The sequence below is a fragment of the Hemiscyllium ocellatum genome (assembly GCF_020745735.1).
Source record: "Hemiscyllium ocellatum isolate sHemOce1 chromosome 27 unlocalized genomic scaffold, sHemOce1.pat.X.cur. SUPER_27_unloc_1, whole genome shotgun sequence".
Classification (NCBI taxonomy): Eukaryota; Metazoa; Chordata; class Chondrichthyes; order Orectolobiformes; family Hemiscylliidae; genus Hemiscyllium; species Hemiscyllium ocellatum.
Window position 1 is genome coordinate 4,727,937 of NW_026867476.1, and position 24,003 is coordinate 4,751,939.

Below are 24,003 nucleotides of genomic sequence, written 5' to 3' on the forward strand. Positions count from 1 at the left end.
CTACGCCTGAATTCTCAGCCAGTTCCTCTGCTAAGGTAGTCAATCCCCTTAAGACCCGAGTAATTGAACCATCAGGTGGTGTTCTTAGGAATAAAGGTACAACAGCTTCCTCCTAACATCACACACACACACCCTTTTTCTGCTAAAATCATATCAAGGGCCATTCTGTTTTCCCATGCCATCCTACTTGTCACAACAAGCTGGTCTGATATTCCTTTAACCACATCTCTTGTATAATTTATAAATCACTGTTGATTATAGAAAATGTAATTTATCCAATCTACATTTTTATTAATTGTTACCCACCGAAAGAGAGCTGACTCAAAGCCTGCTGCAATCTGGTTACGAGCCTTGAACTCATCAGATACCCCACCTAGAGACTCCTACCGAATCGAGATAAATCCTGTCATTGAAAGAAGTGTCTAACAGGGATCTCTTACCTCTTCCCTTTTTCCCTACTATCTTTTCCTTCTCAAATGCCAGGGTAAATGGAATTGCCAATTGTACAATTGCACATATCCCTTCCCAATCCGGAGGTAGGGTGGGTCTCAATATTTTGCCTCCACAGTACCACCACAGATCCGCTCAGGGAACCTTTTTAGTGCTGAGTAGTTCCCTCCTTTCTCCGTGTCGGTAACATTTTTAATCTCTGTACACAATTTCAGCTCCCCCAAATCTCTAGACCGACTTGTACCTCGTCTACGCACACACGACGTGTGATTTCCAACTGCGGTGGAAAATGTGGGGGGAACTTGTACATCTTTCTTCTCCAAGGGAGGGAACATCAGAGATAGGGAGGTACAATTCCTATCATTCCATGCAGTCTCATCCCGATACAGGGCTATCATACATTTCATGCCCTTCCTGTCTCACTTCCACCCGAGCGGAAAGGGAACCACCTGGGTCACTGGCCTACCGGAGGCACATGCATAGCAATTGCTTTTGTTCAGACTTTTTACAGTATACTTTACCCATTCAACCCAGGCATTTGCATCCCCATATCCAGTTTCTATTTCGATAGTCTGTTTCAAGTCCTTTACCTCCATAATTTTTACTACTTTAGGATCAGCGGGAGGGGTGAAAGGTTGTATCTCGTTATCCAGTAATTCCGCCCATTTTCCCTGTCCTACACTAATTCGAAAACAACAGCCCACAAAATCCTTCCCATTTGCTTTCATTTCTATCCCAAATGTTTCATTTAATTGTATCTCATAGGTGCCCCCCCCCAACCCAAAATTGCTTTGTGCCATGTGGTTTTCTTTATTGTCAAGTATATTGGGTTACACTTTTTATCGGGACAATCGCGAGCTGGTTGGAAGGGGGTCCGGTGTACTGTGACGAGACTATTATACCAAGTACCATCCCCAAGGCCATCCCCATAAGACTTAAGATGTATCTCTGAGCTGCGGTACTGTCTCTGATTAGCCAAATCCCCACAATTTACTAAGCTGCATGCATCAGCGTCTATTACTTGTAGATTATCAGACTCAGGAACCATTAATAATACATATGAAAATGATATTTGACAAAATCCCAATACTAAGAGGGCTAGCATCAAAACTCTAAGCATTCCCAGTACTTTAAACATCATGCTGAAGCACAAAATGACTTAATATGCAATCCTACAGAAATAATCCCCGCGCTCGCGTCGCCACTGTATAATCGGTTACTCAAAGTCTCCTTAGCCTGAGTTTCAGCGGGTCTTGTGTTGATTCGGCTGTCCAGACTTCTTCCTCAACTGGAGAGTCCACTGGCCCTTTGATCCGTGTGTAGTGAGTCCAGCCTTTCTCTGCCGTCCTTATTGCTGTTTCGGTGGTCAACAGAGCCTGATATGGCCCTTCCCAGTCCAGCTGCAATTTAGTCTCTATCCGTGATTTTACTAAGACCCAATCTCCCGGCTGGATGGGATGAACAGTGAATTCCAGGGGTGGAGTCTGTGCCAATAAACCCTGTTCCCTGAGGAAAGACAAAGAGGAGGACAAGCCCAGTGTATACTTCTTTAAGAATAAATCTTTAGTTTCGGGAATTGGCAATTCTCCATTCGTTCCCAGATAAGGTAATCCAAATAAGATTTCATAGGGGGACAGTCCCAAATCTTTCCTGGGGGCTGTTCGTACTCGCAAAAGAGCTATAGGTAAACATTTGGTCCAAGGGAGTCTGGTTTCTATTATCAATTTAGAGAGCTGTCGTTTGAGTGTTTGGTTCATTCTCTCAACCCTTCCTGATGATGGCGGGTACCATGGAGTATGGAATTCCCAGGAAATTCCCAACCCTTTCATTACCCCCTGTAACACTTTAGAGGTAAAATGAGTTCCTTGGTTGGAATCTATACAGTGTACTAGCCCATATTGGGGAATGATGTGCTCCAATATTGTTTTAGACACCCCACTCGCAGTGGCAGTAGCTAGGGGGTATGCCTCAACCCAACCAGATAGATGGTCTACTATGACCAACATATATTTTAGTCTCCCTACTCTGGGTAGTTCAGTATAATCTACTTTTATACTCTGGAAGGGTCTCAATCCTGGGTCTCTTCCTCCCGGGGTCTGTTTTCTCAAGACTTTTTTCTTTACCTTTCTGCATACTATACATCTTCCACATATTTGTTTAGCAATTGTATATATTCCTTTACATCCATATTCCCTAAGAACTAAATCACACATTGCTTGTACTCCCCCATGGCTGCCTTGGTGTAGGACAGCCATAAACTCTCGCATCATCATTTTGTTCAACATTTCCCTCCCATCAGGTAACATCCAACGCCCATCTGCTGTTTTTGCACCCCCTAAATCTTTCAATTCTTTTTCTTCTCTTTCAGTAAATATAGGAGCTTGCCGAGGCCCTGGGACAGTAGGTATTAGGGAATGGATCACCACTTCTTGTGGGTTCAGGGCTGCTCCTCTAGCCACTTCATCGGCTAGTCTATTCCCCCTAACTTCTGGCTCATTTCCTTTCTGATGACCATTTACATGCACTACTGCTATTTCTCGGGGGAGTAATAGGGACTCCAAGACCCGTTTAATCAATTCTTCATGTACTAATTCCTTCCCCCGGCTGTTGATCAGTCCTCTTTCCTGCCATATCTTTCCAAAAGTATGCACAACACCGAAGGCATATTTGGAGTCAGTGTATACTGTTCCTTCTTTATTGTCTCATGCCCTAAGGGCTCTTTCCAATGCATAGAGTTCACAGGTCTGAGCGGACCACCCATTTGGCAACTTTCCTGCCTCTACCACACTACCTTTTGTCCCATCTATGACTGCATACCCATTATGTCTTTTCCCTTCAGTCACCAGGGATGATCCGTCTATAAAATGTCTAGCCCCTGCATGAAGTGGAACATCTCTCAGGTCCATGCGGACCTTAGTTTGGTATTCTATAATGTCAAGGCAGTCATGCCCTGGATTCTGAGGAGATTCTCCCTCCCCTTTCCAAAGAAAGGCAGCTGGATTTGAACAATTGTCCGTGACCAACACTAGATCATCTTTTTCTATTAATATTGCCTCATATTTCAGAATCCGCGAGTCTGTCAACCATCGCCCAGCTTTGTGGTTTAGGATCGTTCTCACTTGGTGTGGGGTGCTTACTATTAGGGCTCCCCCAAATGTAAGCTTTCTGCTTTCCTCCACCAACAGTGCAGTGGCAGCCACAGCCTGCACACACTCAGGCCACCCCCGGGATACTGGATCCAATAGCTTCGAAAGATATGCTACTGGCTGTTTCATTCCTCCCCACCTCTGGGTTAATAGTCCCAAAGCCGCTCCCTTACCCACACCAGCAAAGAGGTGGAAAGGTTGATCTAGGGAAGGTAAGGCTAACACAGGGGCATGGATCAGATCTCTTTTGAGTTCCTCAACTAGTTGTTTTTCCTCATCGTCTCAACTTAGACACTTTGGTTCCTCCTCCAATAGTTTGAGATATAATTTCTTAGTCTTTTGAGCATAGGAATCAATCCACAATCTGCAATATCATGTTAGACCCAAACATTTATGTAACTCCCGTTTAGTCCAGGGCAGCGGCATCCCCACTATTCCCTCTATCCGTTCCGGGCTTATCTTTCGCTTTCCCTCACTAATGAAATGTCCCATGTATTTCACTTCTCGCTCCACATATTGCAATTTGTTTTTAGATACTCGCAGGCCCTGCTGGCCCAGAAAATTCAATAATTTGTTCGTGACTTCTACTACTCTTTCTCTTCTTTTTCCTGTTACTAAGAGGTCATCTACATACTGCAACAGGGTCGTCCCCTTGGGGCTGCTAAATTTCTCCAATATTTGTTCTAACATCTGTCCAAATAGATTCAGGGAATCCGTAAACCCCTGGGGGAGCACAGTCCACCGGTATTGCTGTTTCCGTCCTGTCTTGGGGTTTTCCCATTCAAAGGCGAACAAATTCCTACTTTCCTCCGTCAAGGGACAAGCCCAAAAGGCATCCTTTAAATCTATCACACTAAACCATTTGTGGTCATGAGGGATCGTACTCAATAACGTATAAGGGTTTGGCACCACCGGATGTCTGATCTGTACTATTCGATTTAATGTTCTCAAATCCTGCACCAATCAATAAGTTCCATCAGATTTCCGCACAGGTAGGTTTGGGGTGTTATAAGGAGACATACATGGCTCCAACAATCCATCTCTAATCAGTCCCTCAATTACTGGCTGCAGTCCTCGTTTACCCTCCATGGGAATGGGATATTGTCACTCACAGACAATGTCCCCGTCCCTTTTTAAATTTACTTCAAGGGGAGGGATCTGTAGTCCTCCACGATTCCCTTCCCTAGCCCATACAATAGGGTCTATCTCTCTCCCCATATCCTCTGTCAACATTGCCATTTGTACAACTAATTCTTTTTCCTGAATTCCAATCTCCAGTCCTAAGAGGATAATTAAGTCTCTCCCTAGTAAGTTACTTCCTATATCAGGGATATATAACAATTCCCCTGTGACCATATCCTTAGGACCTTCTATCATCATAGGTTCAAATACTGGAACAGTAAATCCCTCCCCTTTCACCCCAGAAACAGTAATTGACCGTGTCGACATGTCTACTTTCTTTGGTTTAAAATTCAGCGATGACCGTGCTGCCCCCATATCTACTAGGAAGACTACCTCTTCCCTACAGGGTCCCACCTTCAAGTTTATCAAGGGTTCCTGGTGGGTCCCCGAGGGCAGGAACCCCTGACACCCCTGTTCATTATCAAAATTCATAAGCGAAATTGCTCTTTCTTCCCTTTGTAGATCAGGACATTCCCGCCTAAAATGCCCTATCTTTCCACAGTAATGGCATCCTTCCTGTGGCGACCCCCATCTCTGTCCCTGTCGCTCAAACCCTCTATCAATTGCTCCCCCTTGTCCTCCCCCTCTCCCCACATCCTCTCTGCCCTACATGCTGCCACCCACTGCTCCGGTTGCTCACTATTAGAACATAGAACATAGAAAGATACAGCGCAGTACAGGCCCTTCGGCACTCGATGTTGCGCCGACCGAATCCTACCTAACCTACACTAGCCCAATAACTTCCAAATGCCTATCCAATGCCTGCTTAAATGACCATAAAGAAGGAGAGTTCACCACTGCTACTGGCAGGGCATTCCATGAACTCACAACCCGCTGTGTAAAGAATCTACCCCTAACATCTGTCCTATACCTACCACCCCTTAATTTAAAGCTGTGTCCCCTAGTAACACCTGACTCCATTAGCGGTAAAAGGTTCTCAGTGTCGACCCTATCTAAACCCCTAATCATCTTATACACCTCTATCAAATCTCCCCTAAACCTTCTCTTCTCCAATGAGAACAGCCCCAAGTGCCTCAGCCTTTCCTCATAAGATTTTCCTACCATTCCAGGCAACATCCTGGTAAACCTCCTCTACACTCGTTCCAATGCCTCCACATCCTTCCTATAGTATGGCGACCAAAACTGCACACAATACTCCAGATGAGGCCGCACCAGAGTCTTATACAGTTGCAACATGACCTCAGGACTCCGGAACTCAATTCCTCTACCAATAAAGTAAAAAATGAGGTCTGCAGATGCTGGAGATCACAGCTGCAAATGTGTTGCTGGTCAAAGCACAGCAGGCCAGGCAGCATCTCAGGAATAGAGAATTCGACGTTTCGAGCATAAGCCCTTCATCAGGAATAAGAGAGAGAGAGAGCCAAGCAGGCTGAGATAAAAGGTAGGGAGGAGGGACTAGGGGGAGGGGCGATGGAGGTGGGATAGGTGGAAGGAGGTCAAGGTGAGGGTGATAGGCCGGAGTGGGGTGGGGGCGGAGAGATCAGGAAGAAGATTGCAGGTTAGGAGGGCGGTGCTGAGTTGAGGGAACCGACTGAGACAAGGTGGGGGGAGGGGAAATGAGGAAACTGGAGAAATCTGAATTCATACCTTGTGGTTAGAGGGTTCCCAGGCGGAAGATGAGGCGCTCCTCCTCCAGCCGTCGTGTTGTTGTGTTCTGCCGGTGGAGGAGTCCAAGGACCTGCATGTCCTCGGTGGAGTGGGAGGGAGAGTTAAAGTGTTGAGCCATGGGGTGATTGGGTTGGTTGGTTCGGGCGGCCCGGAGGTGTTCTCTGAAGCGTTCCGCAAGTAAGCGGCCTGTCTCACCAATATAGAGGAGGCCACATCGGGTGCAGCGGATGCAATAGATGATGTGTGTGGAGGTACAGGTGAACTTTTTTTTAGATTAGATTAGACTAGACTTACAGTGTGGAAACAGGCCCTTCGGCCCAACAAGTCCACACCGACCCGCCGAAGCGCAACCCACCCATACATTTACCCCTTACCTAACACTACGGGCAATTTAGCATGGCCAATTCACCTGAGCCGCACATCTTTGGACTGTGGGAGGAAACCGGAGCACCCGGAGGAAACCCACGCAGACACGGGGAGAACGTGCAAACTCCACACAGTCAGTCGCCTGAGTCGGGAATTGAACCCGGGTCTACAGGCGCTGTGAGGCAGCAGTGCTAACCACTGTGCCACCGTGCCGCCCACAAACTTGTGGCGGATATGGAAGGATCCCTTGGGGCCTTGGAGGGAAGTGAGTGTGGAGGTGTGGGCGCAAGTTTTACATTTCCTGCGGTTGCAGGGGAAGGTGCCGGGGGTGGAGGTTGGGTTGGTGGGGGGTGTGGATCTGACGAGGGAGTCACGAAGGGAGTGGTCCTTGCGGAACGCTGATAGGGGAGGGGAGGGAAATATATCCTTGGTGGTGGGGTCCGTTTGGAGTTGGCAGAAATGGCGGCGGATGATTTTTGAGGACCAGTTCAGTCAGTCGAAGGAGGGTGTCAGTGGAAGGGTACTGGTTGGTGCGGCGGGAAAGGAAGAAGACTTCTCTTTTCAATCCTCCCACTTCCTCCAAACTAAAGGAGTAGCCATGGGCACCCGCATGGGCCCCAGCTATGCCTGCCTCTTCATAGGATATGTGGAACAGTCCATCTTCCGCAACTACACTGGCACCACCCCCCACCTTTTCCTCCGCTACATCGATGACTGTATCGGCGCTGCCTCGTGCTCCCACGAGGAGGTTGAACAGTTCATCAACTTTACTAACACCTTCCATCCCGACCTGAAATTCACCTGGACTGTCTCAGACTCCTCCCTCCCCTTCCTAGACCTTTCCATTTCTATCTCGGGCGACCGACTCAACACAGACATCTATTATAAACCGACTGACTCCCACAGCTACCTGGACTACACCTCCTCCCACCCTGCCCCCTGTAAAAACGCCATCCCATATTCCCAATTCCTTTGTCTCCGCCGCATCTGCTCCCAGGAGGACCAATTCCAGCACCGCACAACCCAGATGGCCTCCTTCTTCAAGGACCGCAGATTCCCCCCAGACGTGATCGACGATGCCCTCCACCGCATCTCCTCCACTTCCCGCTCCTCCGCCCTTGAGCCCCGCTCCTCCAACCGCCACCAAGACAGAACCCCACTGGTTCTCACCTACCACCCCACCAACCTCCGTATACAACGTATCATCCGCCGCCATTTCCGCCACCTCCAAACGGACCCCACCACCAAGGATATATTTCCCTCCCCTCCCCTATCAGCGTTCCGCAAGGACCACTCCCTTCGTGACTCCCTCGTCAGATCCACACCCCCCACCAACCCAACCTCCACCCCCGGCACCTTCCCCTGCAACCGCAGGAAATGTAAAACTTGCGCCCACACCTCCACACTCACTTCCCTCCAAGGCCCCAAGGGATCCTTCCATATCCGCCACAAGTTCACCTGTACCTCCACACACATCATCTATTGCATCCGCTGCACCCGATGTGGCCTCCTCTATATTGGTGAGACAGGCCGCTTACTTGCGGAACGCTTCAGAGAACACCTCCGGGCCGCCCGAACCAACCAACCCAATCACCCCGTGGCTCAACACTTTAACTCTCCCTCCCACTCCACCGAGGACATGCAGGTCCTTGGACTCCTCCACCGGCAGAACACAACAACACGACGGCTGGAGGAGGAGCGCCTCATCTTCCGCCTGGGAACCCTCCAACCACAAGGTATGAATTCAGATTTCTCCAGTTTCCTCATTTCCCCTCCCCCCACCTTGTCTCAGTCGGTTCCCTCAACTCAGCACCGCCCTCCTAACCTGCAATCCTCTTCCTGACCTCTCCGCCCCCACCCCACTCCGGCCTATCACCCTCACCTTGACCTCCTTCCACCTATCCCACCTCCATCGCCCCTCCCCCTAGTCCCTCCTCCCTACCTTTTATCTCAGCCTGCTTGGCTACTCTCTCTCTTATTCCTGATGAAGGGCTTATGCTCGAAACGTCGAATTCTCTATTCCTGAGATGCTGCCTGGCCTGCTGTGCTTTGACCAGCAACACATTTGCAGCTCCTCTACCAATAAAGCCCAGTACACCATATGCCTTCCTCACAAGGTTCCATTCTTTTCTTAACTACCTCATCAACTGTAGCTAGCATCATGTTCACCTTCTGTTTCTGTCTCCCGTCCTCTCTCTTTACAAACACTTTCTGTGCCTCTCTTAACAGTTCATCTCATGGTTTTTCGCTCCACCCTTCTATCTTCTGTATCTTTCTCTGTATGTCTGGCCATGCCTTTGTCACAAAATGTACTTTCAAAAGACCCTGTGTCACTGGGTCCTCAGGGTTCATTCCAGAATATTTCTGCATTGAGTCTCTTAATCTCTGCAAGAAAGCTGAGAGAGTCTCATCTTTCTCCCGACTAACTTCAAAGACTTTAGTCAGATTCTGCGACTTCGGAACTGCCTCTCTTATTCCTTTTAGAATCAGGTCTTTCAATTCCCTCATTTTTGCTCTATGCTCCGGTTTTGATTTTCCCACTGGGGGTTCTCTGAGGGCAAACTTAATCTCACCCTGTCCAGCATCCCCATATAAGTCCCCTTTCTTCCCCAGTGAATAGTATATTCAAAATAGACATTAACTCAGCCCACGTACACAGACTGATCAATTTGTTCAGACAACCCTACCGGATCCTCAACCAGGACCTTCATTTCCTTTTTAAATGTTCTGACCTCCCCACTGGTGAGGACACACACACACACAAACCCAATCTCTTTGTCCCCCATTGGTACCCCCCGAAGGGGACAAGTCATTACATTCTTCCCATTTTTTTTGTTTTGCCCCCTTAGGCTTTTGTTTAGATCCTCCAGAGGCCTCCTCTACGTCTACTTTATCTTCCCTTTCTTTTCCCGAGGAGTGAAGGTCAGGAACAACAACATCCCCATCCACCGCCCCTTCATCCTCCTCTTGTGAGTCATCTGTTCCCTGTCTCTGTCTGTCTATTTCCCCTCCTCCCCCATCTTCACCTAATCTGATTCTATGGTACGGGTGGGGGCAAACAGCTAAGAGGATCCCAGGGACTGGGTGGGGCAGAGGGGGAATCCTTTGTCGTCACTACCAGTATTCCCAAACTGCCCTTCCAACAGGACACATAGTCCGCCTCCTCTTGACTAAACGGTTGTTTTTCATGCACATACAACTCTAAATACTGACATACCCAATCCTCGTCCGAACCACACTTTGGCCAGAAGACAGCCGGATGAAGGATTGGTTCCCCAGTCCATACTAAACAACAATATTTAATCATTTTCTTTTTATCCTTTACCCTTGTACAAGTATTGCGTGTCCATTCCCGCAACATCCTGCCCAACGGACTTTCTGGAGGTATGTTGTAAGGGACCCTGCCTCCTCTTCCATTGCCTTGTTCTTCTTTTGTTTTCCCAGAGGCTTTTTTCCTTACCCACAGCACAGCCCATATTGAGTTCCTTCGTTAGTCCCTTATTAACTACTAAAACTCAATCCCAGCCACCAAGGCAGTACTTAAAAGTCAATTTTCTTACCTCGGTCTGTGCACAGAGTTGCCTGGCCCCTTTTTGCCGTATTTTCTATCGACCTCCTCCCACTGTCTGATTCAGATGTCTGTCTTGTGGGATGCGTACCAGTCGCCCAAGGGAGCAGACCAAACCGGGACATGAGACCGCTCCTCAATGGGGAACAGGACGCGTCTTCCCAGTGTCCAGGGCCAGCCACTCCCCCCGGCGATGGAAGAACATCCCGGACAGCCCCCAACTGTGAGAAATGAAGCTCACTCACTTCAATAATTTCAGTCCGAGACAAGATCTGAACCAGTAGTGCCCTTTATTTCACACTTGCAAGTGGGTGTGATGTCTACAAGGCAGGGACAAAACACACTGAATTCAACAAATACTCGATATTTATATAATTTGGTTCCTACATATTTTTTTCTTATTTCATTGTTTTCCCCCCCTGTTTACATCCTCCACTTCCCTAAGACCGGTACCCATTACTCCTGTTTATCTCTTGTCTTATCTGGCCTTGTCTGTGACAAAAATGTTTATTCCTGTTCTCACAAGGCCATTTGACCTCATCCTGCTCTGGGTTATTGTTAGGCATTTCTTGCCTTACCATTATCTACTCCCTCCATCTGTGCTGCCCCTCACAGCATCTTATCATTAAGCCCTTTTAATTGAGGTTTGTTCCTGTGTTTCTGTAAAAGTGGGAAACATGTTTATACCTACTGTTTATACAGGCATATTTAGTTTAACTGCCTCTCTTCACAGCATCTTATCTAGTGCCTATATTTCTACCATTGTTTTGCAGTCCCCTTTCTTTCTTGCATACATTTTTAGCTAATACAAAAAAAATTGTGCATTTCCTCCACATAGTTTCCATTCTTGTTGACTCAGCTCTTGGCTGAAACAATTACACACTGGTGTGAGTTCATTCACCTTGTATCAGAAATTAGAATTGCAGAAGTAACATTAATTTACCTATATCCCACAATGGGAGACACAGTTGTAGGACTGGTGCCTGTTGTTATTTTGTGATCTATTCCAAGTGAAATTTCTTCTCTGCACAGGCACGGGTGAACAGTCTGTTTTTGTGCTTTGTGTGAGATCAGACTAGCAGCTTTTAAATCCTTATGTTAAGCAGCACAAGCAAACGGTAGGTCAGCAATCGTATTTCAAGAGTGGTATTTCTAGCCATGGTAATCCTGAGTCAATAGAGAGAGGGGGAAAGAGGATGTCACAGCTAAAAAGCATACAGAAAAGTTGTTATGCTTGTTCAGACAGTTGGTTCTGCATTCAGATGAGAGTGAACACTGCTTTTAATGGATCATAATTAAACACTACACTGGAACACCTTAAATTCAACTAGGAGAAAGTGAGGACTGCAGATGCTGGAGATCAGAGCTTAAAATGTGTTGCTGGAAAAGCGCAGCAGGTCAGGCAGCATCAAAGGAACATGAGAATCGACATTTCGGGCATAAGTCCTTCTTCTGGAATCATCTTAAATTCTAGGAATGTTGAAGGGGCAAATCAAACAGTAGCCTTGAAAGGATATGTTCTTCCATTTCTACCCTTGGGTAACCCAAATGAGACACTTTTACTGATAGCTCCATAATCATTTTCCTGCGGAATTTTTTTCCAGGCAAACAATTTCTGGTGGGAGAAATTCTGTATGTTGAAAAGGCGGGGAAACAAAAAAAGGGCTGTTATAAGCATTTTAATTGTGGACCCACAATCTCTTGTGGAAGCAGTGCATTTGTCCAAAAAACAGTTCTGAGGAATTCTAACTGTTGGACTGAAAATAATTTCTCCACTGAACATTACACAGGCATTGAGAAAGCCTCTCGTTATAAAATGTGTTCCTGAGAAACGGAGGAGGATTGAACTTTGTGGGCGGCACGGTGGCACAGTGGTCAGCACTGCTGCCTCACAGCGCCAGAGGTTCAATTCCCGCCTCAGGTGTGGAGTTTGCACGTTCTCCCCGTGTCTGCGTGGGTTTCCTCCGGGTGCTCCGGTTTCCTCCCACAGTCCAAAGATGTGCAGGTCAGGTGAATTGGCCATGCTAAATTGCCCGTAGTGTTAGGTATGGGGTAATTGTAGGGGTATGGGTGGGTTGCGCTTTGGCAGGTCGGTGTGGACTTGTTGGGCCGAAGGGCCTGTTTCCACACTGTAAGTAATCTAAAAACTTGCTAACATGAACCAAACTTTGCAGAGGAAATTTCTCAGGATTGAAGAGGTTGATGGAAGTCAACAATTGTCAGATTATTTCATGAAAATAACAGCTGGTACCGGGAGATGACTGGGGATCCCAGAACACTGGCGTCTGTAATGATTTGTACAGAACATGGACAGTCTTTGGTTAGTTTTGAAATGTTGCTTTGTGTATTTTAATTGTTAAGATTTATCTGTAGGAAAGGTTGGAATCTGCTAACTTAAAAAAGTCAAGGTTAAGGGGTATGGGTGGATTGAAGATATGATTGTCTGAGGACATTGAGATGGGAGTAGAGCTTAGAGTGATACACCTGTAACCTGAGTTAGAGGTTTGGAATGGGGATAAGGTGGTGGGGGGAGGGAGGGGGAATTTCCTCATTTCCCCTTCCCCCACCTTATCCCAGTTACAACCTTACAACTCAACACTGCCTTCATGAATTGTCCATCTTCCTTCCCACCTATCTGCTCCACCCTGCTTTCCGACCTATCACCATTACTCCACCTTGGTCTACCTATCGTACTCTCAGCTATGTTGCCCCCAGCCCCACCACCCTCGGCTCACAACCCTCATTCCTGATTAAGGACTCTTGCCCGAAATGTTGATTCTTCTGCTCCTTGGATGCTACCTGACCTGCTATGCTTTTCCATAAGCGCACTCTCGACTTTAAGGAGTGACTGGCCTATTCCTAGTCTTGTAAATTGGTTCTGACTATGTAGAAACAGCTGTAAAGCACAGAAACAAACCCGTCAGTCCAGGCTGACCAGATATCCTAAATAAATCTAGTGACTCATTTGCTAGCATTTGGCCCATATCCCTCTAAACTCTTCCTATTCATACACCCATCCAGATGTCTTTTAAATGTTATAATTGTACCAGCCTCCACCACTTCCTCCGGCAGCTCATTCCATACACACACCACCCTCTGTGTGAAAAAGTTGCCCCTTGAGTCCCTCTTAAATCTTTCCCCTCTCACCCTAAACCTATTCCCTCCCTACCATGGGGAAAAGACATACAAAAGTTGAGCAGCCAGACAAAGTGCAAAAGGAATAAAATGTCGAGTCACAGAGAGAAGGAAAAATTGTAGCTCTGCCCTTTTTTTTCCTCCAAATAGACAGTTGGACTCTTAATATCAGTCAATAACAGCAGCATATCCGCACAGCATAGTGCACGGGCTCGGCGGTCAGGCACTGCGCATGTTTGCTGGTGTCAGCAAACCACTGCATTCAACTCCTCATTGTCGCAGAGAAGACGCGCTACCCTCTCCTGATGGACCAATAGGAAGATGTGGAGGACCGGAAGGAGACTGATCCTCCTTCCAATCAGAATGCCCCATTCTCTGAATGCGGAAGTTTGACCATGAGCTTCTGAAGCTGCTACTCCTCTCTTTTTGAATCAAGATTGAGCTTCACCCCAGACAACAACTTCCTATCTCTGTCCAATATCTGTGAGTACAGCACTCTATTTTTCTCACCCCCCTTTTCATATTTTTTTTATTTTGGGCTTCAGTTGTTGACTTGCGGCAACAGAAAGGAAAGGGAGTGAATCCTTGGAGGGGACAGATTCTGGAAAAGTTGAACCATGTCTCTGTCGTAATTGGCAAAATAGACAGGAAGGAGGCTGGAAGAACACAGCAAGCCAGGCAGCATCAGGAGGTGCAAAAGTAAACTTTTTGGGTGTTACCCTTCTTCAGGACTGGTGTGTGTGTGTGTGTGTATCAGGGAGCTGCAGGTAAAGGGGGTGCTGGGGACAGGGTGGTGAAGTGGGGATAGGTGAAGACAGGTAGAGGGCATAACCTGGTTGGTCAGTGAGAGGTGGCAAGGAGAAATGGAAGGGAGTAGGAGGGTGGAGGGCCTGGGAAGGGAGTCAGGAGATCGGAAGGGAGGTTATTTGAAATTGGAGAAGTCAAAGTTGAGTTCTCTGTGCTGTAGGTTGCACAGGTGGAAGATGAAGTGTTGTTCCTCCAATTTGCAGTTTGGTTCATGGTAGCAATGGACAAGGCCAAAAGTGGTCATGTCAGAAAGGGAGTGGGAAAGGGAAATAAAATGGGTGGTGACTGGGAGGTTGGTCAACCTCTGTCGACCTAGCTGCGATGCTCAGCGAACCATTTCCAAGTTTAGGCTTGGTCTCCCCCCATCTAGATAGACGACAGTTGGCAAACACATGGCAAATGCAGTACCACAAATGTGCAGGTACAGCCTTTGATGTGAAAAAAAGCAGGATGGAGCTGTATTGTTTAAATGGTGATATATTGGGATGAGGGGAAAGTGGGAACTGCAAATGCTGGAGATCAGAGTCAAAACGTGTGGCAGTGGAAAAGCACAGAAGGTCAAGCAGCATCCGAGGAGCAGGAAAGTTAACATTTCGGGCATGGGCCCTTGTTCAGGAATGATGTGTAGATGTACAAAGGGGCCTCAGCGTCCTTCTACACCAGTCAATGCCAGTTGTCAGATAGGTGCAGCAAGCAATCAGCAAGGCAAGTGGTATATCAGCAAGAGGAATTGAGTTCAGAATTGGGGATGCCTTCCTGCAGTTAGGGGGTCATTGAATATATTCAAGGCTGAATTCATCTGATTTTTGAACAACAAAGAAGTGAGTGGTTATGGGGGAAAGCGAGAAAATAATTTTAAGACCAGTATAAAACAGTTACAGAGTCATATAGCACAGAAACAGACCCTTCAGCCCAACTAGTCCATGCTCACTTGTTCTCAAATGAAACTTGTCCCACCTGCCAGTTTTTGACCCATGTCCCTCTAAATCTTTCCTATTCGTATACTTATTCAAATGTCTTTTAAGAGTTGTAACTGTACCTGCATCCACCACTTCCTCTGGACATTCATTCCTCACACACCAGTCTCAAAAAAAACCTCATCTCTTTTTTTAAAATATATTTTGAAATCTTTTTAAAATCTTTCTCCTCTCATCTTAAAAATTTGCTCCCTAATCTTTAAATCCCCACCCACAGGAAACATCACCTGCCATTCACCTCATCTATACCTCTCATGATTTTTAAACTTGTTTCAGGTCACCTCTCAACCTCCTGTGCTCCAGTGAAAAAGTCTCAGCCATCCAACTAGACGTAAGTGTATTCATATCCAGTTATGATCTGTTCAATGCTGGTGCAGGCTTGAAAGACCAAATGGCCTACTCTTGCTCCCAATTCTCTCACTGTGTCCAGGACAGCAAGAGCCCATAAGACATAGGATAAGAAATTAGGCCATTCAGCTCATCAGGTCTGTTCTCACTATTTGATTGTGGCTGATCAGTTTCTCAAACCTGTTCTCCAGCTTTCTCCCCATAACCCCCAATCTCCTTCATATTCAAGAACCTATCTGGCTCAGTCTTAAATATCCTCAGTGACCTGGCCTCCACAGCATTCGTTGGCAATGGATTCCACGGATTCACCACTCACTGGCTGAAGAAGTTCATCTTTATCTCCATTCTGAAAGGTCTTCCCTTTTCTCTCAGGCTGTGCCCTCGGGTCCTAGTCTCTCCTACCAGTGGAAGCATCTTCCCAACATCCACCCTGTCTAGGCCATTCAGATTCTGTATGTTTCAATTAGATCCCCTCTGAGTGTGGCCTGTTAGTCAGCATGAACTGATTAACCCTTAAGCATGAGGTACAGCAAGTATTAGGTTCAATAAAGTGGGTCGGATGGAGATTTTCAGCTTCCAGGGAATAAGAGAGGAGAGTTCACTCTAAATTAGAATTGATTGGATGGGTCAGTGGGCCGAGGACTGGCAGATAGAGTTTAATTTAGAGATATGTGAGGTTTGCATTTTGATCCAGCAATCCAGGCAGGACCGATTACAGTTAAGGGGAGTGTTGCAGAACAAAGAGACCTTGGAGTGCAGGGAATCAGGCAGAGGAACTTTATCGATTAAATAATGAGGGGATGAGTGAGACCAAGATAGATGAAATCTCCGGTATGATGCTTGTGAATTTCGGGGGCGATGCTTAAAAGAAAAATGCAGAAGATAACAAATGGTAATTAAAGAAAAAGGGGAAATTGTGGGATATAGGTAAAGTAGTGTTACTTCTGCAATTATAATTACTTATACAAAGTAAATGAACTCACACCAGTGTGTAATTGTTTCAGTCAAGAGCTGAGTCAACAAGAATGGAAACTATGTGGAGGAAATACATAATTGTTTTTTGTATTAGCTAAAATTGTATGAAACGGGACTGCAAAACAACGGTAGATATTACAGGGGAATAGATAAGATGCTGTGAGGAGAGGCAGTTAAGCTAGATACGCCTGTCCAAACAGTAGGTATAAACATCTGTTTCCCACTTTTACAGAAACAAACCCCATTAAAAGGGTCTTAACAATAAGATGCTGAGAGGGGAGGCACAGATGGGGGGAGTAGATAATGGTAAGGAAAGGATATGCCTAACAATGACCCACACCAGGATAAGGTCAAACGGCCTTGTGAGGCCAGAAATAAGCATTTTGTCACAGACAAGCCCAGATAAGGTAAGAGATAAACAGGAGTAATGGGTACCGGTCTTAGGGAAGTAGAAGAGGAGCAATGAAATAAAAAAAATAGAAACTAAATTATATAAATATCGAGTATTCGTTGAATTCGGTGTGTGTTTTGTCCCTGCCTTGTGGACAGTGGACATTGCAACCATTTGCAAGTGTGAAATAAATAACACTAATGATTCATACCTTGTCTCAGACTGAAATTATTGAAGTAAGTGAGCTTTGTTTCTCATGTCCATACCAAACAACAATATTTAATCGTTATCTTTTTATCTTTTGCCCTTGTACAAGTATTGCTTGTCCATTCCCACAACATCCTCCCCAACGGACTTTCAGGAGGAATGTTACCAGGGACTTTTTCTTCTTCCTGTACTCCGTGACAGGTACTCTGCCTATCCCCCATTTCCTGGGGCTCTTGCCAGTCCCTCAGCGATTAAATACCCTTTTCCTGACCACCAAGGCAATACTTAAAAGTCAGTTTTCTTACCTCGGTCTGTGCACAGAGTTGCCTGGCCCCTTGTCGCCGTATTTCCTATCGACCTCCTCCCACTGACTGATTCAGATGTCTGTCTTGTGGGATGCGTACCAGTCACCCAAGGGAGCGGACCAAACCGGGACACGAGACCGCTCCTCAATTGGGAACGGGGCGCGTCTTCCCAGTGTCCAAGGCCAGCTACTCCCCATGGTGATGGAAGAACATTCCGGACAGCCCCCAATTGTGAGAAACTAAGCTCGCACACTTCAATAATTTCTGTCCAAAACAAAATCTGAATCAGTAGTGTCCTTTATTTTACTCTTGCAAGAGGGTGTGATGTTCACCGTCTGTGTACAAGGCAAGGGACTCGCACAACGAATACTCCATATTTATATAATTTGGTTTCTATTTTTTTTATTTCATTGCTCCTCCCCTGTTTCCATCCTCCCCTTCCCTAAGACCGGTACCCATTACTCCTGTTTATCTCTTGCCTTATCCGGCCTCTTCTGTGACAAAATGCTTATTTCTGGCCTCACAAGGCTGTTTGACCTCATCCTGCTGTGGGTCATTATCAGGCATATCCTTTCCTTACCATTATCTACTCCCTCCATCTTTGCCTCCCCTCTCATACCGATCGTTAAGACCCTTTTAATTGGGGTTTGTTCCTGTGTTTCTGTAAAAGTGGGAAACAGATGTTTATACCTACTGTTTGAACAGGCGTATCTCGCTTAATTGCCTCCCCTCATAGCATCTTATCTATTCGCTTGTAATATCTACCATTGTTTTGTAGTCCCGTTTCATTCTTGCATACAATTTTAGCTAATACAAAAAACAATTATGCATTTTCTCCACATAGTTTCCATTCTTGTTGACTCAGCTCTTGGCTGAAACAATTACATACTGGTGTGAGTTCATTTACTTTGTATAAGTAATTATAATTGCAGAAGTAACACTACTTTACCTATATCCCACATTGGTAAATGACTAAAATTAAACGAAACTGTCTGGAACAGTTTTTTTTATTCCAGACTCCCAAAGAGTATAATCTCTGGTACGAACCAAGACCGTCTTACAGGTTGAATTCACAAGGGATTCCCTGGGTCATCTCAAATCTGTACTTTAACAACGTTATCAAGTTTATAAGGGGCATGGATAGGCTGAATACCCAAGGTCTTTTCCACAGGATAGGGGAGTCCAGAACGAGAGAGGGATAGGTTTAAGGAGAGTAGGGAAAGGGACCTGAGAGGCAACCTTTTCATACAGAGGATATTGTATGTCAGGAAAGAGCTGCCAGAGGAAGTGGTGGAGGCTGGTACAATGACAATATTTAAAAGGCACCTGGATGGGTACATGAATAGAGGGAATGGGCCAAATGCTGGCAAAACAAACTCAATAATTTGGGATATCTAGTCAGCACAACAACTTGGACTAGCAGTTTGTTTCCATGATGATTGACTCTATCGTCTTTGGTGAAAGCAGTTGTGTGGTTGTGACGACTGGACTTTGAGAGCAGCTTTCCAAGATGTTTTGCCCCTACTGGGAGCAGAATAAGTTGCAATGAAATCTCTCATTTGTGAGACAGCAACTGAGTGAGTACATCCAGGATTTTGGAGGAAAGTGGGAATTCATTGCACTGTGGAGATGAAGCACTACCCTATCCAGTCATTTCTGCTGGTGGATTAGACTAGGCCTCAAAATTAGGGGGAGTAGATTTCGGACAGAGATGAGGAGAAATTGCTTTTCCCGGAGAGTAGTGAATCTATGGAATTCTCTGCCAAAAGTAGCAGTAAAGGCAGCTTCATGAAGTATATTCAAGAAACAGTTGGATCGGCTTTTGCATGATTGGGGAATTAAGGGTAGTTGGGACAATGCAGGGAGGAGTTGTTGAGATGATGGATAGATCAGCCATGATCTTAATGAATGGCAGAGCGGCTGGACGGGCCAAGTGGCTGAGTCCTGCTTCTATTACTATGAAACTATAACCCTGCATTTCCCATGGCTAACCCACCTAACCTGCTCACGCCTGGACACCTGGCAATTTAGCATGGCCAGTCCAAATCAAGGCCAGTGAGCAATGTGGAAAATGAACAGCAGAGAACAGTAGAAAGGGACAAGGAGAATAAATGTACCAGCAATCAAAACTGCATTGTAAAGATCACAAAAATTGAAACTGAAAACTGTGTGTCTGAATGTGTGTTACATTGAAACAAAAGTGAATGAATTGACTGCACACATTGAAGAGAATAATTATGATGAGACTCCTTACAGAGACATGGCTTCAGGATGACAAGGATTGGATCCTGAATATTGAGGGGATAGTCAAATGGGAAGCTAGGTAAAGGTAGAAGGTTGGCACTGCTAATCAAAGCACTGATCACAGGGTAGTCAAAAGTTATCAAATAGGTATTCCCGCCTCAAGCGACTGACTGTGTGGAGTTTGCACGTTCTCCCCGTGTCTGCGTGGGTTTCCTCCCACAGTCCAAAAATGTGCAGGTTAGGTGAATTGGCCATGCTAAATTGCCCGTAGTGTTAGGTAAAGGGTAAGTGTAGGGGTATGGGTGGGTTGCGCTTTGGCGGGTCGGTGAGAACTTGTTGGGCCGAAGGGCCTGTTTCCACACTAAGTAATCTAATCTAATCTAATATATAGCATGGAAATAGACCTTTTCTCTATCTCATGCACACATGGAGGTGATTTTGTATTTGCAGCATGGCGTTTGCAGATACATGCTACTTTGCTCAAAAACTGCACAATCTGTAGACAGTCAATACATAATATTAGACTTAGACTTAGACTTACAGTGTGGAAACAGGCCCTTCGGCCCAACAAGTCCACACCGACCCGCCGAAGCGCAACCCACCCATACCCCTACATTTACCCTTACCTAACACTACGGGCAATTTAGCATGGCCAATTCACCTGACCCACACATCTTTGGACTGTGGGAGGAAACCGGAGCACCCGGAGGAAACCCACGCAGACACGGGGAGAACGTGCAAACTCCACAGTCGGGAATTGAACCCGGGTCTACAGGCGCTGTGAGGCAGCAGTGCTAACCACTGTGCCACCGTGCCGCCCACCAATATATTTTGTAAATTCCACTTTGATAATAGATAATGGGCCCACCAGTTTTTGTCATTTATATAAATGATTTGGATGTGACCATAAGAGGTATAGTTAGTAAGTTTGCTGATGATACCAAAATTGGAGGTGCAGTGGACAGCGAAGAAGGTTACCTCAGATTATGATGGGATCATGACCAGATGAGCTAATGGGCTGACAAGTGGCAAATGGAGTTTAATTTAGATACACATGGGTTGCTACTTTTTTGGAAAGCAAATCTTAGCAGGACTTATATGGTAAGGTCCTAAGGAGTGTTGCTGAACAAAGAGACCTTGGAGTGCAGGTTCATAGCTCCTTGAAAGTGGAGTCGTAGGTATATAGGCTAGTGAAGAAGGCGTTTGGTATGCTTTCCTTTATTGGTCAGAGTATTGAGTACATATGGGAGGTCACGTTGCGGCTGTACAGGACATTGATTAGGCATTGTTGGAATATTGCGTCCAATTCTGGTCTCCTTCCTATCGGAAAGATGTAAAACTTGGGAAGGGTTCAGAAAAGATTTACAAGGATGTTGCCAAGGTTAGAGGATTTGAGCTATAGGGAGAGGATGAATAGGCGAGGGCTGTTCCCTGGAGTGTCGGAGGCTGAAGGGTGACCTTATAGAGGTTCATAAAATCATGAGGGGTGTGGATAGGATAAATAGGCAAAGTCTTTTCCCTGGGGTCGGGGAGTCCAGAACTGGAGGGTATAGGTTTAGAGTGAGAGGGAAAAGATATAAAAGAGATGTAAGGGGCAATGTTTTCACACAGGGTGGTACATGTAAGGAATGAACTGCCAGAGGAAGTGGTGGAGGCTGGTACTATTGCAACATTTGAAAGGCAACTGGGGGGATATGGGCCACGTATTGGCAGGTGGGACTAGATTGGGTTGGGATTTCTGGTTGGTCCCTTCGGGCTACACTTCATCCTGGGAGAGAGAGAGAGACACAGAGAGGGAAAGGTGGGGTGAAATCTGTTCACTTGAAACAACTAGACTGAATCAAGGGAGGGAGCAGACTCTGCAAACTCAGGTATGTGTCTTAGTTACCCAGGAGGAATGGAAGGATAGAGATTGGGAAGGAAGTGGAGTGGATCTCTTTTCTGCTTTTGCTTTATCTTTTCTTTTATACCCTGGACTGACATTGATGACTTTTATAGTCTCTTTTTACAGAGTATTTGAAGATCTGAAGATGGAAGGTTCAAAATCAACAGATGAAGGGCTGAGACCTGTAACGTGGACTCTCCTGGTCCTCGGATGCTGCCTGACCTGCTGTGCTTTTCCAGTGCCGCACTTTTCGACTCTGGCTCTCCAGTGTCTGTAGACCTTGCTTTGACATCAATGTCTGACAATCACTCAATCCACGACGATTTTCAACTATGATTCAGTGAGAATGAGCAAAGCATTTTGGTTCCTGTTTCAGTATGATTTCAGCATCAGTGGGACTGGATGAGAGACCCCCCACTGTTGCAGCGCACTGAGTGTGGAGCCTGAAACGGTTATACAGTCTGAAATGAGGAATTCACACCAAGGAAGGATTCTACACTTGTTCGTGTGCAGCTGAAGCTTCGGCCATGGAGAAACCTGAGGAATCCTGCCCCATGGAGAAACCGTGGAAGTGTGGTGACTGTGGGAAAGGTTTCTGTGCCCCATCTGTCCTGGAGACTCATCGGCGCAGTCACACGGGGGAGAGACCATTCTCCTGCCCCAAGTGCGGGAAGGCCTTCAGCAATTCATCCCACCTACTGGCCCACCAGCGGGTCCACACGGGGGAGAGGCCCTTCAGCTGCCCCGAGTGCAGGAAGGCCTTCGGCAATTCTTCTGCCCTGCTAAGGCATCAGCAGGTCCACACGGGGGAGAGACCATTCCCCTGCCCCGAGTGCAGGAAGGCCTTCAGCAATTCCTCCGCCCTCCTGATCCACCAGCGGGTCCACACCGGGGAGAGGCCTTTCAGCTGTCCCGAGTGCAGGAAGGGATTTACCCAAACCTCTGCACTGTTGAGGCACCGGCGTGTCCACACGGGGGAGAGGCCCTTTAGTTGCCCTGAGTGCGGGAAAGGCTTTACCCAGTCCTCCCATCTGCGGAGGCACCAGCGGGTTCATGTGCCACTGCAGGGAAACTGAAGGAGGCACGGCCGAGTGCCACAATCAACTGGACTATCAACTCAGTTCCAGGGAGCCCCAGGTTCGAATTTGGTCAGAAGTCTGGAGTTCAGAATGCAACAATGAAACCACTTTCTGGGCAGGTGGGGGTGGTGGTCGGAGAAAACCCCCATCTGATTCACTCCTGTCCTTTTTAGGGAAGGAAACTGCAGTTGTGGGAAAGGATTCACTCCTTTACCCGGTCTTGCCTGCACGTGAGTCCAGACACACAGCAGTGTGGTTGAGTCTATACTGCCCGCCTGCCCCCACACCCCACCTGCAAATGCGCAGGGAAAAACTTACTAGGAGACAAGGTATGGGTTGAAATTGCTGAGTGAGGCAATACTTCCTCCAGGTTACAGCTGCACAAAGGATCCAATTATAAAGGGACAACTCTGTGCTGACCCATAGTAAAGAAAGTGAGGTGGAGTGGGGTGGGTGTGTGCATGCTTTGACAGTTGCTTTTTCTACACCCTTTTGCTTGGGGGGGGGGAGGGGGGATCTGAAGCTGTAACAAAGTTGGGTCGCAATAAAGGTTACCTGAACTTGCTGCCGGACTCAGACTCCAAGAGGTTTTTGTTTTAAAGCTGCTCATTTCTTTCAGCTTCCTGCACTATGTTTCCAGTGTCGTGGATCAGATGGAGCAGTGAATGAGGAGCTTGTATCATTAGAAATTGTAAATTTTTCAGGAGTGCAGGTACTGCATCGTTTCATCAGCAGCTTACTGGCAGCACCTGGAGGTATGGGCTGTGTTTACTAGAGACGAGGTGAAGGTGCTGGTGTTGGTTGGACAAAGTTAAAAATCACACAACATCAGGTTATAGTCCAACAGGTTTATTTGGAAGCACTAGTTTTTGGAGTGCTGCTCCTTCATCGGGTAGCTGTGGTGCAGGATCATAAGACAGATTTTATAGCAAAAGATCACAGTATTATGCAACAAAATATTACAAAGATTGACTGCCTGCAGTTTGTGTGCTCTTTGAGCAAAATTGAATGTTTCTGCAAACGCAAATTCACCCCGTCGTTATATGTGGAAGTGGGTGTAAGACAGTGTGCGTGCACACTTGGTAAAGTGAGTGTGATGGAGTATAAGCCTGTGAGAGGGAGAGTGTTGGGGGGGGGGGGGAGGTGTGTGTGTGTCTGAGAGAGAGCGTGCATATGAGCAAGATATAGATAAAAGCAAGCGGTTGTATTTTGCTATAAAATCTGTCTTGTTAATGTTAGGGCCCTGGGTTGTGTTGTAGAACAAAGGGATAGGAGGTGGTTCAGGCACATAGTTCATTGAAAGTAGCAT

At 46.5% G+C, this 24,003-nt stretch overlaps 1 protein-coding gene across 1 annotated transcript in view; it reads left to right on the top strand.

Annotated features, from left to right (window-relative positions):
• The window catches only part of LOC132807082 (zinc finger protein 208-like), a 126,276-nt gene that overhangs the window by 89,933 nt on the left and 12,340 nt on the right, over window positions 1-24,003 (top strand). Inside the window, exons 4-5 of the mRNA XM_060821384.1 lie at window positions 2,819-2,850; window positions 22,087-22,678. Coding sequence (XP_060677367.1) covers window positions 2,819-2,850; window positions 22,087-22,678 — 624 coding nt within the window. The remainder of the gene's footprint in view (window positions 1-2,818; window positions 2,851-22,086; window positions 22,679-24,003) is intronic.